Here is a 16,718-nt window from a genome sequence, read left to right on the forward strand (position 1 = left end):
TTGGTGCATGCTGCATGCTAACACATTAGCAGCAGGTGGCACCCAGTCCTAAAACTGATATTTAGCTCTGAAGTCCTGTCCTTAGTTCAGTCATGGAAAGAGTGAAAAATCTTGCTGGGATTTTTTAACTTGAATGTGTATTTCTACCTACAGAAAACTTCTGTGACATAAGGGTTATGAATGACAAGTTAAGATCAACACACTAATGCAAAGTATTCAGTTAGGTTTTTGTTACACTGATTAACCCCCCTGCGCTGTTAGTATTGCACTCTCGTGTCTACAAAGGTACCACCTGGCTTCATGAATGCAGTGAAAGTGAAAAGATGAAGTATAAATAGATCACATTGCTGCAGTGCACGAACAAGTTTACTGTGTACACCTGGAACAGATCCTCCAAACTTTTTATCATTCAGCCCTCAGAAGAATGAAACCGTTAACGACAGCAGATTTTGAAGTTGATTTGGAGAAAACACTTCCACTCTCTCATCTGAGGCTACTTGTCCCCTGGAGCTTCCTGCGTTCAAAGTTTTACAACTGAGACCTTTAAGCGCAAGTAACCGTGAATGTTATTTTGGCTACAGCTTCCTGAAGGCACTATCCCCTCTGGCTACTCAGGTGTCAGTCAAGCCAGCAGTTTCCACTGGCTGAAGCTGTGATGGCCCCTGGTTATACGTGGCTCTGAGCTTCAGAGCATTCAGGTTATTTCATCTTATTAATTTCAAGACACATCTAATATGTCGCTGTCAAAAAGAAAAAAATATCTTGACTGTGCTTCACGGGCTAGATCTGTTTGCTCCTTTCAAATGTAGGCTACTCTTGGTTTCTAAAATGGGGGACTGTGACCCAAAGTAGACAGAGTGTGCGTCCCAGAGGCTCCCCTTGTGACAAGAATAACTATGATTTCATGAATGAAAGACCTGCGTGAAGGACTCCATTACTAAGGAGGCTTTGGGTCGGAAAATGACCTGCCCTTTCTGAGCAAAACAAAACTGAGGACATAGAAGTGAGGATTCTAAAGAAACAGGAATTTGATTTAAATTAAGAATCTTAGGGCTATGTGTTTGGAGATCTCTGCGCTGTTTCTCCAAAATTACTCAGTATGAGAGGGACAGCAGCAGCAGCAACAGCAACAAGTGTCACCTGGTCTTCCAACATGGGGAGGGCTTTGGAGTTTAAAATGGTGAGAATATGATAGCCTTCTGGAGCCGTTGGTATAGCTTATGCAAGTGGAGATCTGTGTACACTACAGAAAGTTGACAGTTCACAGTGCAACAGTTTAACATATTAACAGCTAGTGCTGAGGAGCAAAAGGGGGACTTTGTTTTAATCTCGGGGGGCTGCATGAGAGAGAGAGTTAGGAGGACGCACGGGCAAAAGGACAAGAGGAAGGCACCAAGGAGGTGAGAGACGGATTTACCCTCAGAGGGGTAAAAAGATGACTGTGGTGTCCCAAGACACTCACGAAGAGACTGTGGTGGTCACTCCTTTGTTGCAAGATGCTGCTGAGTTGGAACCAGCGGACCAGGAGTGCAGCGAGAGAGTGGTCATCAACGTCTCAGGCCTGCGTTTCGAGACGCAGCTCAAAACCCTCTCGCGCTTTCCGACCACGCTTTTGGGAGATCCGCGTAAAAGGATGCGTTTCTTTGACCCTCTGAGAAACGAATATTTCTTTGACAGGAACAGGCCGAGTTTTGATGCCATCCTCTATTATTATCAGTCAGGGGGGAGGCTCAGGAGGCCCGTGAGCGTACCTGTGGATATTTTCCTGGAAGAAATAAAGTTTTATGAACTTGAGAAAGAGGTCATAGAGCTTTTCAAAGACGACGAGGGCTTGGCAAGAGAGGAGGAGCGCCCGTTGCCCACCAACGAGTTCCAGCGTCAGCTGTGGCTCCTGTTTGAATATCCAGAGAGCTCAGGACCCGCACGGATAATTGCTATTGTGTCAGTAATGGTTATTTTGATATCCATTATTATTTTCTGCTTAGAGACCTTACCTGAGTTTAGAGAGGTCCCCCCAGCGCTCGACAAACAAGCCAATGGAAGTGCTCAAGGAAAAGAGCCCAGTCCGTTCACGGATCCATTTTTCATGCTGGAGTCACTTTGCATTGTGTGGTTCTCTTTTGAATTCACCATGAGGTTTCTGTGCTGCCCCAGTAAAGCAGTTTTCTTTAAAAACATAATGAACCTGATTGATATTGTGGCCATAGCACCATATTTCATCACCCTGGGCCTTGATCTCGCAGATGATCAGGGCAGCAGTCAGCAGGCTGGCTCTTTGGCCATACTGAGGGTAATTCGTCTCGTCCGTGTTTTCAGAATTTTTAAACTGTCCAGACACTCCAAAGGTCTGCAGATTCTCGGCCAAACGCTGAAAGCAAGCCTCAGGGAACTGGGACTGTTGATATTTTTCCTGATCATTGGAGTTGTTTTATTCTCCAGTTCAGTTTATTTTGCCGAAGCGGAAGACCCCGACACTGGATTTACAAGTATACCTGATGCATTTTGGTGGGCTGTGGTGACAATGACTACAGTTGGCTATGGAGACATGTGTCCTTCCACCATTTGGGGTAAATTCGTCGGATCATTGTGCGCTATCGCCGGAGTGCTGTCCATAGCTTTACCCGTTCCTGTTATCGTGTCCAATTTCAATTATTTCTACCACAGAGAGAACGAAGAAGAGGAAAATACCCAGTACATCCACGTGACTTGTGGGCAGCGGGGGCTTCAGCCCTCACTGAGTGACAGTGACTCAATCAAAAGTATCCAAACACTCTCCAAAACTGAGTCCTACCAGGGAAGCGATGACTTGGAGACTCTGACACATCAAAATGTGAATCAGCCAGAGACATACACAGGGAAACTCACAAATGTGTAAAAAGGGCGATTTTGTTCCTGGTGAGTTGTGATGTGGCTTATTCTTGTTTTGTGCACGTTGTCTCCTCTCATTCCAAAACGTGGAGACGTATGCAGGAACCCCCAACCAAAAATTAAGTTCAACTGAAATCTGTAATATGTGACAGAAAACAGCATTCCTTCTCACTTATGCAACCTCACACATGTTCACACTGGGGATATTGTTAGAACTACATGACATCATGGCAATGCGTATTAATAGCAGGCCAACCCCATGGATATTGCGCATGTCATGTCTACACATTTTAAGGTTTCTGTGAGTCATTTCACGGTGTTAAATATCAGACGTGTCTTTCTGTGGTGTTACATGACATGGTTGGAGTCAGGGTACAGGTTGAGGGTGGAGGGCGTTCCTCGAGTCTACATGCTGGGAGATATATATATATATATATATATACATATATATATGTGTGTGTGTGTGTGTGTGTGTGTGAACTGAATTGAGATTGCAGCCTTTTCCTTTTAGGAAAGAAGACAGCAACACCAAATTCAGATAATTTGAATTAAGTTCAAAACACTCCATCCACTTTCATTATTTAGGGATGCTCTTAACCTTTTTAAAAACATAGTCTATCGAAAAAAAAGGAAAAATATTTGTTCAGGTGAATCTCTGGTGACTTTTAGCTGTTTACGGCTCCAAAAAACCTCACTTATGTCAACTATAATCCCACAAATTCTTTGATCAAGCAAGGGCGGAGATTTGAGCCGTGCGTCGAAGCACTAACAATGCAAAACATGCTTCCCACGTTGCGGCGGAGAAATATCTATACAGACACACAAACCAAGACAATAATTTGTTGCATTAGAGCTTGGATTTATAAAGATCACGTTTGTCTGTTTTTGTCTGTTTGGCGTGCGCTGTGCTGTTGTAGATATGGACGGACAACTTACGCCGCAACTCTCTTGAAAGCGCTTGTGACGTTTCCTCGTGCGCAACTTTAAACACTGTCTTAAGGTACAATGCAATAACATGTTTACCACGTAAAAGGGCTTCGTTGGCTCTTATGTAGTGGCCTAACTGGAGCTTTTTACCCTTAACAATTTATATGTTTTTCATGCACTGAAACGCTGGTTTGATTATGAGTGAAAAAAACAACAACAAAACAAACAAAAAAACACTCTCGCATTGTGGTCCATCTTTCTCGTAGTTTCTAGAGTTGTGCGCTATACATAATTTTGAAATGAAGGAACATATGATGTGAAATATTCTTACAAGAGCAAAACTTAACTATTACAATACGGAATCACCGTACTTTCCAGCAAATATCTTGTAATTTGAGTTTGTGATGCAACTATAACTACAAAGCCTGATTTATATTCAATTGAGAATAAAACCCTCTGTGCTTTTTCTGCCTTCTTTTCTTTTTCCCCCTTGAGAGCCTACGGTGTGCTTATGAGAATCTGATTGGAGCTGAAAGAAAAGTGAGCTCCGTGCGCCACTGTGTGGATGATTAATCCCTCTGCAGACAGCAGAGAATTAACACTTCAGCTTGAGCATCTTTGCACTGTTGCAGTTGGCCTTGACAGATTTAAGTGCAAGAAATCACGTTCTTATATGTTCACAGATAATTGTGGTTGTAAACTAAGCCCAACCAGCTTCCCATGCTAACACGGCGGTTTTTGTTTTCTGCTTACTTACAGGAGGCAGGCGATTAAGTGAAGCTTGTTGTCCGCTCAGAGTCACAACGACATACACGGGTGGGCATTCTCTTTTTCTCCAAAATATTGGATAATTTTCTCACGAATGTCTGTTGCATTGCCAGTGTTTTAACCTACAGAGACCCCGTGGTGGACACACATGGAAAAGACTATGTCTGCCGCAATGAACATTGTGTGTAACATCCGTAAACATCATCAACATTCTTTTGTATTGGCTTTGTAAATGAAATTGTACAAAAAAGTCTGGTGTATATATACTGATTTTGTAATTCTTACTTTTCCCTCTCTAATGCAGCTTTTTTGGCCAGATGAAACAGTGACTTGCCTTTTTTGTTGTTTGTTTTTGCAAATGTTCAGATTGCATTGTAGCCTACTACACCATGCCCCGTAGCATCATAATGCCCCCATGCATGGCATGCATTCACTGTAAGATTTAGATATAATAAAATATTTTATTTTTCTAATCCAAACGTTCCTGTGAACTTAACTTCACTCCTTTTTATAAACGTATCATGAATATGAAAACATGCCACTCGTCAGTTTTCATTGTTTCATCAACGAGATTCTGAGAACAGGTCATTTATCTCGAAATAGATTATAGAAATAAACCGAATAAAGTCACATCTCAAAAATAAGTTCCGTACACTTTATCACTTTTGGTGCTGAATGCTGGAAAAAAGTAAGAGAAGCAGACATTGGCCTGTATTGCCATAAAACCAATTAATTTAATAGAATACCATAGTGATAAATGGATGTAAGGCCTATGTATTTGATTTGCACATTTTTAGCAGATAAGGCAGAAGTCTGGTAAGCTGCTTTTGAGTTATTTCAGAGGAAGTTTTTGACTCAGGTCTGTGCCCCTCTGCTTTGTGGATGAACAACCACGCAGCAACATCCATATCAGCAACTGAAAGATGTCAGAGCATATTGTTTGTTATGTAACAACCAAGTATGTCCTTGTGAATGTTTTTGTAATTTGTAGTTTTCTGAGAGGAATCGATTAGCTGCGCTGTCCGTGGTGCTGAAAGAAATCCGTCCTCTAAAGATCGTTTTGCCAAATTTCCAGCGTTTTTCTTACATCTGCTTGGCTTCTGGAGTCCAGTTGCAACAATGACTCCACACTAAAAAGCTATTTTAATTCAGTCAGTGGGCTGTCATAAAGAAGCAATTCTTGGGTGTGAGACCTGCACAACCGGAGTGCTACTTCACATCTTTATTCATCATTCAAGACATAGTTGGTGATTATATCTTTTCCATTCGTCTCTGCTAAAATGTTAAAAATGGCAACTTTGGATTCGGTGTCACGGATATAAGCAACGGACGCCTGAAACCCCTAAATAATAGAGTGCCAAAATAAAAATGGTGTGTTTTAATTTTCCACCAACTGATGGAAGGCTGATTTATCAAGTTATGGATGGTCTCAGATGTGACACAGAGTTGCTTCAAATGATTTGTCTATCTTTGCAGTCTGATTGCGCCAGTGCTGGCACACAAGCGCTCTTGTTTTTGTGGTGTATGAAGAACTTCTGGCGGCGTCCTTTAGTAGAGCCGGTCTGCATTGCGTCGAAACCCTCCAACTCCTCCTCCTCCTGCTGCTGCCCTCCCTCTTCCCTCCTCTCGTTTCCCTCGCCTCCCCTGCACTTGCATGTAAAATGCACAGCAAAACATGCTTCACATTGTTGAGAAACCATTCGGACGTCGCTGCTACACTCACCTATTTCTCGGCTATCCTTTCTGATTTTCTTTTCTTTTTTTCCTCCTAAATCGTGCTCACCGTCCTGCTCTGAAACACATGCTACTCTTCATCTTGTCTAGTGGCAAAAAGCAGCACGTTTCTGCTGATGCAGTGATGTCTGGAAATGTCAAGGGCTCGCTTATTGCCCCTTAATGTATCTCCCCCCGAATTGCAGCGCAAGATTTTCTTCTGCGGTATATACTGTAAGCTCTTCTCACCACAGTGCCGCCGCGCAAGCAACTACCGACTCTGCAGCCGAGCAATTCACTCTTTTCGCTCCATTTCCATCTCAGGCTCTCCTCTGTAGACTCATCTGATTTTCGTTTTGGTTTATCGCATTTTGCTGTAGACTTTAGATGGCGATGGGCACAGTAAGGCTCTAGGCTCTTTATTTGTTAGGTGCAACGTAAAGTTTTCACCTGACACCCACCGGTGCCCTGCTGTTGGATGATTTTACTCGAGGCTAAGACGCCTTCAAGACCTCTCAAGATCAAGCCACGGTAAGCCCCTGAAACTGCTGACTTATACAACAGTTACCTGTCAGGTAATTTATTTTACTGTGAGTTTTTGCATATGTAAATGTGTTGCACTACTGCTGTAGAGTTTTATTATCTTGTCGATGCGTTTTGAAATTGTCATTAGGCCTATGGGCTACATGCATCCAGAAATATGAGTCGAAACAGTACCAGTATAAAATGCTATGCGTCACATTACAACTCAGGCTAGGGAGGTTGGCATAGGATAACTGCTGCCATTCTCCTTTAAGACAGAACCACTGAATTTCTCTGCTAAACTGAAACTCTTACAGAAATATACCATATGGCATAAGAGTTATGACTTTTTTTTATGAGAATTAAAAAATACAAAAAAACAATAAAGGTCACCAAAAACTCCCCAATGAGTACTAGAGAGAGATTTTAGTGCTTACAATACAAAAACTGGAGTAAAAAGTCTTCTTTAATTGATGGATGACTCAGCTAATTGCTGCCCCAGAGATGTAAATATATAAATAAATAAATTAACTGCAGAAAATGCTGAGCCAGCAAATATCTTGGCTGTTTGATTCCATTATTCCCACCTTCCCTCCCTCTTTCCCTCCCTCTCTCTTTGGGTGACAGAAGCAGCAGCAGCAACTGCTGCAGATGCACTGGAGAGCAGCAATGGTCAAGTCAGCGAGAGCCGCAGTGGAGCCGCACTGAGGCAGAGCAGCCAACCACCCCCCTTGCAACTGGGGACATCTCCAACAATCTAAGGGGTGTGGGAAGCTGAGGAGTGGAAAATTTCTCCCAATCCTGAATGCCCGCTCAGTCAGACTAACCAACACCCCAACACAATTCCTCATCCATCCTCCTCTCACATCCTCCTGCTCTTCCCAAAATGACCGTAGTAGCAGGGGATAACATGGACGAAACCTCGGCCGTCCCTGGCCACCCTCAGGACACCTACCCTCCGGACCATAATGACCATGAGTGCTGCGAGAGGGTTGTCATCAACATAGCTGGCCTCCGGTTTGAGACACAGTTAAAGACTCTCTCGCAGTTTCCGGAGACATTGCTGGGCAACCCCAAAAAACGGATGAGGTACTTTGACCCCCTGAGAAACGAATACTTCTTTGACAGAAACCGCCCCAGCTTCGATGCCATCCTGTATTACTACCAGTCTGGGGGGAGACTGAGAAGACCAGTGAATGTCCCTTTGGATATGTTCTCAGAAGAAATCAAATTTTATGAGCTGGGAGTGGACGCAATGGAGAGATTCCGTGAGGATGAGGGTTTCATCAGGGAGGAAGAGCGTCCCCTACCTGAGAAGGAGTTCCAGCGTCAGATCTGGCTCCTCTTCGAGCACCCAGAAAGCTCAGGCACTGCAAGAGGGATTGCCATTGTGTCTGTGATGGTAATCCTCATTTCAATAGTGATATTTTGTCTAGAGACATTGCCACAGTTGAAAGAGGACCCAGCAGGTCGTTTCGAGAGAGTCGGGAACATTACTATTTATTATAAACCAAATATTCTCACTGATCCCTTCTTTGTCATTGAGACACTCTGTATAATCTGGTTCTCCTTTGAGTTGATAGTACGTTTCATGGCATGCCCAAGCAAACCGGCCTTCTTCAAGAACATGATGAACATGATCGACATTGTGGCTATCATCCCTTATTTCATCACACTTGGCACTGAGCTGGCTGAAGACCCAGAAAATGAGGGGGTTGGGGAGCAAGCAACATCTTTAGCAATACTCAGGGTGATCCGTCTGGTCAGGGTATTTCGGATCTTCAAGTTGTCACGACACTCCAAAGGACTTCAGATTCTAGGGCAGACCCTCAAGGCCAGCATGCGAGAGCTGGGATTGTTGATCTTCTTTCTGTTCATTGGAGTCATCTTGTTCTCTAGTGCTGTCTACTTTGCTGAGGCAGAGGAGCAAGGATCCTACTTTGGCAGTATCCCAGATGCATTCTGGTGGGCTGTTGTATCCATGACAACTGTGGGCTATGGGGACATGGTCCCGGTCACTATAGGGGGCAAGATTGTAGGATCTCTGTGTGCCATTGCTGGAGTGCTGACAATTGCACTCCCAGTGCCTGTCATTGTGTCCAACTTCAACTACTTCTACCACAGAGAGACCGAAGGAGAGGAGCAGGCCCAGCTGCTCAACGTCAGCAATCCCAACATCCCCTCTGAAACCAACTCCAGCCGCCGTAGCTCATCTACCGTCAGCAAGTCAGAGTACATGGAGATTGATGGAGACATCAACAATAGCATTGACAATTTTAGGGAGGCTAATCTTAGAACTGGCAATTGCACTATAGCCAATCAAAACTGTGTAAATAAAAGCAAGCTGCTTACGGATGTTTAGATGCCAGTTAGGAACTGTAAGATCTCTACTGGACTGTCATATGTGGAGTAGACCATCAATTAGGAATGCTTCATTTACCTACCCAAAGCACTCTACGGCAATAGGCCTACAACTATGCTCAACTCAACAAAAAGGAAAAAAAACAAAGCTGTTAAAGTATATGCCATGTAGATAGAATTATTCATTCTACTGATCCTACAAATATATAGTTATGACAAAGAGAAAACATCCATTATAACACTTATAAACGGCTCCCTGGAGGACACAGAGCACACCCTGTCTTATCAGATGACAGCGTGACAATTAAATCCTTATGCATGGAGAACAGATAACATTTCAGCAAGTTGCACAATGCACCAGAACCGACTGCAGACATGCAAGCCTCTGCAGCCAAGTGGTAACCGCCAAGAAGTTAGATGACCCCCTCACCACCCTCCCTCCTCCCTCCTCTCCCCCCTGCAAAGGATCTACTACTCAGCAAAGCACCTTATAGGAGGAAGACTCATCTCTCTTGTTTGGATGTAAACAGATGGTGATCTGCTTGCTTCACGGACATCTGCAGTGCTACTGTTTTCCAGCAGTTGCCGTAATTGTGTTATCACCAAGTGATTCAATGCCATGCCCTTTAGATGCAACACAGCACAACGATAAAAGTGAGCTTCACACAAGCATGATTTAGAGACTTTCCATTTTGATATCGGCATGCATGAGACATATGTCACATACTAGGAAGGATGTTCTTTTGGATATCCGCCTCCATCTCCCCCTTCTCATATGTTTTCATACTGAGTGCACTGGATGAGTTTTTAATTTGAAATGCTAATCATTTAGAAGTATAGAAACTGAATGTTAAAATCTTAAGGGGACAGTACATAAATGAGATCATAGCATGAAAAAAAAGTAACCTGCATTATGGCCTATCGACTAAGATACTTTTGTATCCTGGTATATTTAATGCATGACATGAGTATACAGCTTGTTGCAATTCAAGCACTCTGCAGTGCCCTATCGTCAGGGAAACTGAGGAAATCAAAAATCTGGGTGTTTCTGAATTGTGATCAAATATATCCACCTTGAGGATGCAGAGTTTATCATTTAAAAGTAGGCAACGAAACTGAATAAATAATATCAAAAATGCATATAATCATAATAAGCACCAGTTACGGTATTAGTCAATAGTGCAGTGCATGGACCTTCTTTGAACAAGAAAAGTTAACATATTGTCAGTCATGCTTCCATCTCCACCTCTAATTTTAGTACAAATTGGTTTAGAATCCACTGAAAAGGATCAATACTGAATTCCACTTCATATTTGTGAGGATTATTCAGATATTAGTTGTCAGTGCCTTTTTCCCTTCCACCAACAGGACCAGTGAAAGTGCCTCGGTGTGCAGTGGTTTTTGTGTGTGGTTGAGCGAAGCCGGTCTTAGCATGCAGCACTGTTGGTTGTGATGTTAGTGAAGCCAGACAAGTAATGTTCAAACAGCAGGTGACTGTGGTCAGAAATAAAAAAAAAGGAAAAAAAGACGTTCCATGTTGTCATGCACAACCTAGTTTTCATGCTGTCACGCACTTAATTATGCCCTTAAGCAGCAATGTATTGTACTCTGCATGTTTACCATTCCAACCTAAAAGGGAATATCGTCTGGTTTTCAACAGATTTTGTTCACGTCTGTCCTTTTCTTTTGGGCACCATGCATCCTTTCAGGGTCTCTACCTCAGCGAGGTCATTGCAAACTTGCTGCAGAGCTGCAAGCTTCAATGATGCAGGGCTTCCTTTCCCATAATGCAAAATAGAACCTTAAGTGTAAACTGCAGTCATGCAATATTGAATGTGAGAGTCCCAAAGCATAGCCTTTACACGAGCACTTACATGTAGGCCAAGTAGTGCACCGCAATCCCTCTCCTTTTTTTCACTTAAAAGCTGCGCACAATCAGGACATTCATTTGTAAAGATGATTTGACCCTCCCTGACTGTCTCTTTGAAACAGTGCCATGTCAAGTTACAGTGGTATCACAGAGGAACGCCTGTGTAGAACATAGCAGAACATTTCAATCTATTGTCATTAAATCTGTCATATTGCAGTAATAGGGCATTATCATGCACACTGAAATGCAGCCCATCGTTTTGCACAATTGCTTCATTTAGTTGCTTACACTATTTTTCTGACTTGTATTTCCTTTTCTTTTTCACTGTGCTTGCACATTTTCATGTATAGTTTCTCAGCATATTGCAGGAGAACTGCAGATAGATTGGGACAAAATGTAACAACTACTTGAAAATGTCCAGTTACTGTACATTAATCTACACTCAGTACTGGGATGTATTCATCCAAATGATGGTAAGATTTTGTACTGTACTGTATGCTCCTTTTTCTTTATTATTAGTTAGTTATATTAGCAAGATTAGATTAGTTAGATTATTATGAGTTACTTTCCTGACAAGCTCCCTTAAGAAAAAAAAAAAGCTCCACTGCAGTGCTACTTGAATGTCATAGCTGTCTCTGTTGGTGCAATGGCCATCCTCTGTGGTGCTAGTACGGGACTACAGCTGTTGTCTTGTTACCAGAACACGTCATCTGAAGCCGAAGCAAGCTTTAGTTAATTGTTTTTGGAGAAACAGGTTTTCCATTCAGCGATTTTTCTTCCAAACATGTATTTTATTGGTAACTGGTTGGTTAGTTTAGAGAACTCTTTGTCATTTTGTTTGGAATCGATCTTTGTACTGTACTTCTGAAGAGTATCTGCCTCAGGCAAAGGGAATATGCTACGTGTCAGTAACTTCTCACAAGTGCAAAAAAAAAGGGAGGTCATTCATCTTGTCTTGGCCTTTTCCTACAGTGAGACAACGAAGTACCAAGTGGCATGTATCGCAATGCTATGTAAGGAATGATACAAGGATGTGATAATAGTATTGAATGTAACAATCAGGAAATTGTTTGCTTGGTCTCATGTTTCTTATAACACCAAAATTCTTGAAGGTAGTGATAAGGGGAGCCTGCGTGAAACAGTCCAAAGTGGGGTGATGAAAATACAAATGATACCCTCACAATAGTAGTGAGGGGCATGTATGGATGGTGCTATGCATTCAATTACCCAACAGAAATGTGCATTCTTAACAGCAATAGAATAACAACCTGTTCATAAGTTTTCTTTTTAATTATTATAAAAAGGCAAAAACCCATCTATTGTGTCAGAGACACTGGGATCGCTTATCAGATACTCACAACAGGGCTGCTGCTCATGTAGCAACCTCTGATAGTTTGTTCTGGGATTTTGTAATATCAGTGGAGTTAGATGTATAGACCTATCTTAAATTCAGAGAAAAATAATTTTTAAAAAATCCAAGTTTCTGGTTGGAACAAAAGCTGCTAAAGGGTTTTGTGAACCCGATAAAAGAGAGTCTGACTGCAGTTCATGAGTATGATCAGCTGTTAGAGAAAAAACTGTTAGAGAAGTTGCCTAAATAGTTTTACATATTCCTATGTTTAGCTCAATTTTAGATGTTATGCTTCTGCAAATATGTGTATAAACTTCTAAAAATGACAACATTTATCCGATTAAGAAAAAAAAACATGAAATGTCAAGAGAACACAATGCTGTTTAACTACAATAGGCTAGAGAAAAGTAACCACTATATACTGCAGTTATGTAAGGAAACAAGTTTAATGTGTGTTCTTATTTTCCTCTGTTTTTGTTTTGTTTGTCTCTGGTGGCACTGTAACGTGAGTTATTTCGGACGAACATGCCTTACACTGGAATATAAAAACAATGTTCCTCCAGCAAGCCATGAAAATGAAACTACTGTATAAGATCACATACTACACACTTGATGATATAGACTATTATAAACACACACAGTTTGTGTTTTTGGTTTCAAGAAAAAGAACAAAAACCAGGATTCATTCCTGTTCACATTTTTCTTTTTTCAAACTCTACTGCTGAACTATCTGCAACAATGTATCTCTACAGAAACCTACTGATCGCGAAAAAGAAAAAAAACTGCATGGGCGATGGAAGACTGCATGAGCTTTGCCTTTCAAGCTGCGGATCAACTATAATACAGTTGCATCGTTTCAAAAGAGAAACCCTTGCTTTCATCTGCACCCAGGCTTCCTGTAAGGCCCTGTTCAGGAGTTGTTGTGAAACGTGTCCTTTGCTGGATTTCTAAAAGCACCTTAGCGCTGACCGCATCAGTGAGACGATGGCTGGCATCTGAGCCGAGCTCACCGCCTCTGTGTGATGTCCAGGTTGAGCTTGCTGGGCTCTGAATGTGAGCAAGGACAACAAGGGCTAGTTTCTTAAGACTCTGTTCCAGGACTGAAATGCTCTTTCACGTGACATTCGGCCCACTCTTATCTCACTCCAGACTGCAGTGATACTATGTTGTAGGAAACATGTCCATCATGTCAGAGCAAGGCCTGTGCCACACACTATCCTCTCTACAGGTTCCAAGGCATTCTGGGTTATTAAAAGTCTTGATGTTGGACTACTTTTTTTCCTGCTGAGGAGCATCTAAACGGGATTGAATGTTGGAATGGTGTGCATCTCGCTCGAGAAGTTCTTGTTTGTATTAGAAGTGTGATGGCTATGAGTTTGTATTTTCTGTCAAGAATGCACATTTAGCTGCTGGTAGAGAAGCCGGGCCTTTTCGGAGCTAAGCACTGAAGGACTGTTGAACTATTCTGCTCTTCTTTTCATCCACAAGCAAGCGAAACTCCAACTGTGTTATCTAATCCAGCCGTCATTGTCATTGTTTCGTTTACCAAGGATTATGCTACAATGTGTTCAGTTTGTCAGAAGATGACAAAGGCATGGTCTGTGATCTATGCAAGGGTTATTTGTGTTTTCTTTCTTATACCACCTATGGTTTCATCTTACATTAACTTCAATAAATTTTTAAGGATCTGCTGGTGTATGCTCATTTCAGCTCGGGGTTGGTTGGGGTGTATATCCGTTCTAAAGACTTGCACTAAAAACCTACATGAATGAATGCATGTGTCTTGTACACTAAGTTGTCCTCTCTGTGTGGTACTAACAGCAGACATATACAGCAGCGTAACAGAACTTGAGGTGTCCATCCACTACAGTGCCCTCTCACTAAAGCCATTAGCAGTGATTCATGGGGCTAAGGTAATGGTCCACACTAATCCTTCTGTCCCAAGAGGGGACCACTTAAGTCTGTCACTTCCTGCGAGTTCTTTCACACCTCAGATGCCAGAAGATCTGCTTATTCTAGTATCTCCTGTACTCAGACAGCCATCTGAGTGAAGGCAGAAACTATTTTCATCTTCTTATTCCAGAATATGACAAGGATGATATTTCTTGAAGGCCAAAGTGACATCTTCAACTTAGTAGTTAGGACAGATCGAGTACATTTTTCAGGTAAAGCCATTGAAGACAAGAGGATGTCTACTATTTTTTTCCCCATTTAATACTTTACATTTATACGTATAAGATATCTGCTGAATGATTTCCTGGATCCAATTTTTTAACTATAGCAATAATTTCCAGAGAAGATGAGTCACTAAATTTACATTTAGTCAATTAGCAGATGCTTTAGATGAAAGCAACTTGCAAATGAGGAACGGCACTCAAGGTGAAGTTTACAGTTATTGACATCCGTGAACTTGTAGTAGGTCGACAACATTGGGAAAATCCACGGAAATAAATACAAGTGAACTTTGTTTAGCTAGAAACAAACAAGTTAAAAAACATTCACTCTCAAACTGTCTTTGGCAACAATGACAGCTTTTATATGCTTCCAGTTGTCATTTGCAAGCTTGTTTGTCTGTCTGTTGCTTGTTTCTGCCGCTCTTCCATTGCTTTTCTTTTGAATATGCAGGAGTCCTTTGTGCAATGGCAGACCCAATGAAAATCCCAAGATCTTCAATTCAAATTTTTGACACTGAGTGGCACATCTTGCTTCAGAATTACGAAGAGAGATTCTGATTTAAAAATACATTCAATACTTTCAGTTCCTCAAGCAGCAAAGCAGCCCCTTATTAAAGAACCTCCATCATGTTTTACTGAAGGTAGGATCTTCTTTATTCTATGAAGTCCAAACAAACAAATGCACTTTATTCCATTATCCAGTGCAGACTGTGGCTTATCTAAATTGTTAGTCTTTTTTTTGTGCCTTTCCTTCAGTAGTGAAGTCTCCCTGGGCCTTTGCTCGTGGAGCCCTGCTTGGTTAAGTGTGCAGTGTGTCCACATTGTTCCAGGTCAATCTGAAGCACTTGAAGCTGTTGTTCCAGAGTGCACACCAATCTTCACAGACTTCTGTCATTAACCTGCTTCTTATTTTCCCAACCTGAAAGCATCTTTTAAGTCTTACAAATATAAAAAAAAAAGATGACTAACATAACAAAGTCTTGACACAGGGATTTCCAGTAATTTAGTGATTATCTTGTAGTCTTTGAAATCGTAATGTTTTTTGTATTCTTTTTTTGTCTTCACCATTGTGAGATGGCAGCTGGAAACAATCAGCCCATTTTTTGTGCAGTGAAACCATCATTCAGGTTAATTCAGATCCCCTGAACACCGAAGATAAAAAGAACAGGTGAGTCTATTGTTTTTTTTATTTTGTCAATTGAATTAATAAAAAAAGTGCCAATAATTACTAGAATACAAACCTAATCTTCAGAAACGTTGGAAACTTTAAGCTGTTATTTGTTAATTCATCCCAACTTTATTTAGTAGACACAATGAAGAAAATGATCTTCAGCTTTAATACGAACGAACTTGATAGCTATTTAAAAATGTAAACAAATTTTAAATTAAACAACAGTAATGCACTCAAACAAAATTTGGGAGAGAGGCAAAGACAGATTAAAAAGTTTATAGAATATACAAGTAACGCTATTGTAAAAAGATTATGCTGATTAGTTGGTGAAAGGTGAGGGTGTCATGATTGGGTATAAAAGAAGCATCAACCAAAGGCTCAGTATTTCAAAGTTTTGTGCCAAATTCCATCAGAAAATCCACAATCAGTTACATTGGTCAAATATTTCTCAATGCAAAAAAGTACAAAGAGCAACAACTGCAGTGCAGTATGTTGTGATAGGGTACAGTGAGTCTGGGGAAATCTCTGTGTATAAAAGACACGAATAGAAACATCTGTTGGATGTGTATGACCTTCAAGCCCTGAGACAACACTACATGAGAAACAATCATGCTACAGTGATCAATATAATCACATGGGCTAAACGCAGTCTGCTACTGCAGACCAGAAATGTAACCTGAAACCGTATTACCCAAGGAGGAAGCCATTATCAACTCTGCACAGAAATGCTGCTGAGTTGTCTGGACATGAGCTCATTTCAGAAGAACAGAAAGACAGTGGGCATGTGTTCTGTGGTCAGATGAGTCCATATTTAAGTCTCTTTTGGGGAAAATCTAATGTCTGGTTGTATTTGTCAGAGATGAAAAAGATGAGCCAGGCTCTTATTAGTGAGAGGTGTCAAAGCAAATGTCTGTGACCATATAGGGGTGCCTCAGTGTCCATGACAAGGGTGAATATGCTTGAGGGTACCATTGATGCAAAGACATATATTGT

General features: G+C 41.5%; 2 protein-coding genes across 2 annotated transcripts; both read left to right on the top strand.

The window, feature by feature from the left end:
* The first annotated feature begins 1,435 nt into the window (after positions 1–1,435).
* On the top strand, positions 1,436–3,227 carry LOC140306640 (shaker-related potassium channel tsha2-like). Its single transcript, XM_072385241.1, has one exon. It carries the CDS (start codon positions 1,436–1,438, stop codon positions 2,873–2,875), a length of 1,440 nt encoding a protein of 479 aa, XP_072241342.1. The 3' UTR covers positions 2,876–3,227.
* Positions 3,228–6,227: 3,000 nt separating this feature from the next.
* LOC140307329 (potassium voltage-gated channel subfamily A member 1-like) lies at positions 6,228–14,068 on the top strand. Its single transcript, XM_072386153.1, has 2 exons — positions 6,228–6,807; positions 7,426–14,068. Exon 2 carries the CDS (start codon positions 7,685–7,687, stop codon positions 9,158–9,160), a length of 1,476 nt encoding a protein of 491 aa, XP_072242254.1. The 5' UTR covers positions 6,228–6,807; positions 7,426–7,684; the 3' UTR covers positions 9,161–14,068.
* The last annotated feature ends 2,650 nt before the right edge of the window (positions 14,069–16,718 follow it).

Source organism: Leuresthes tenuis, unplaced genomic scaffold (genome assembly GCF_036924035.1).
Source record: "Leuresthes tenuis unplaced genomic scaffold, fLeuTen1.0.hap1 SCAF_5, whole genome shotgun sequence".
In the NCBI taxonomy this organism is placed as follows: domain Eukaryota; kingdom Metazoa; phylum Chordata; class Actinopteri; order Atheriniformes; family Atherinopsidae; genus Leuresthes; species Leuresthes tenuis.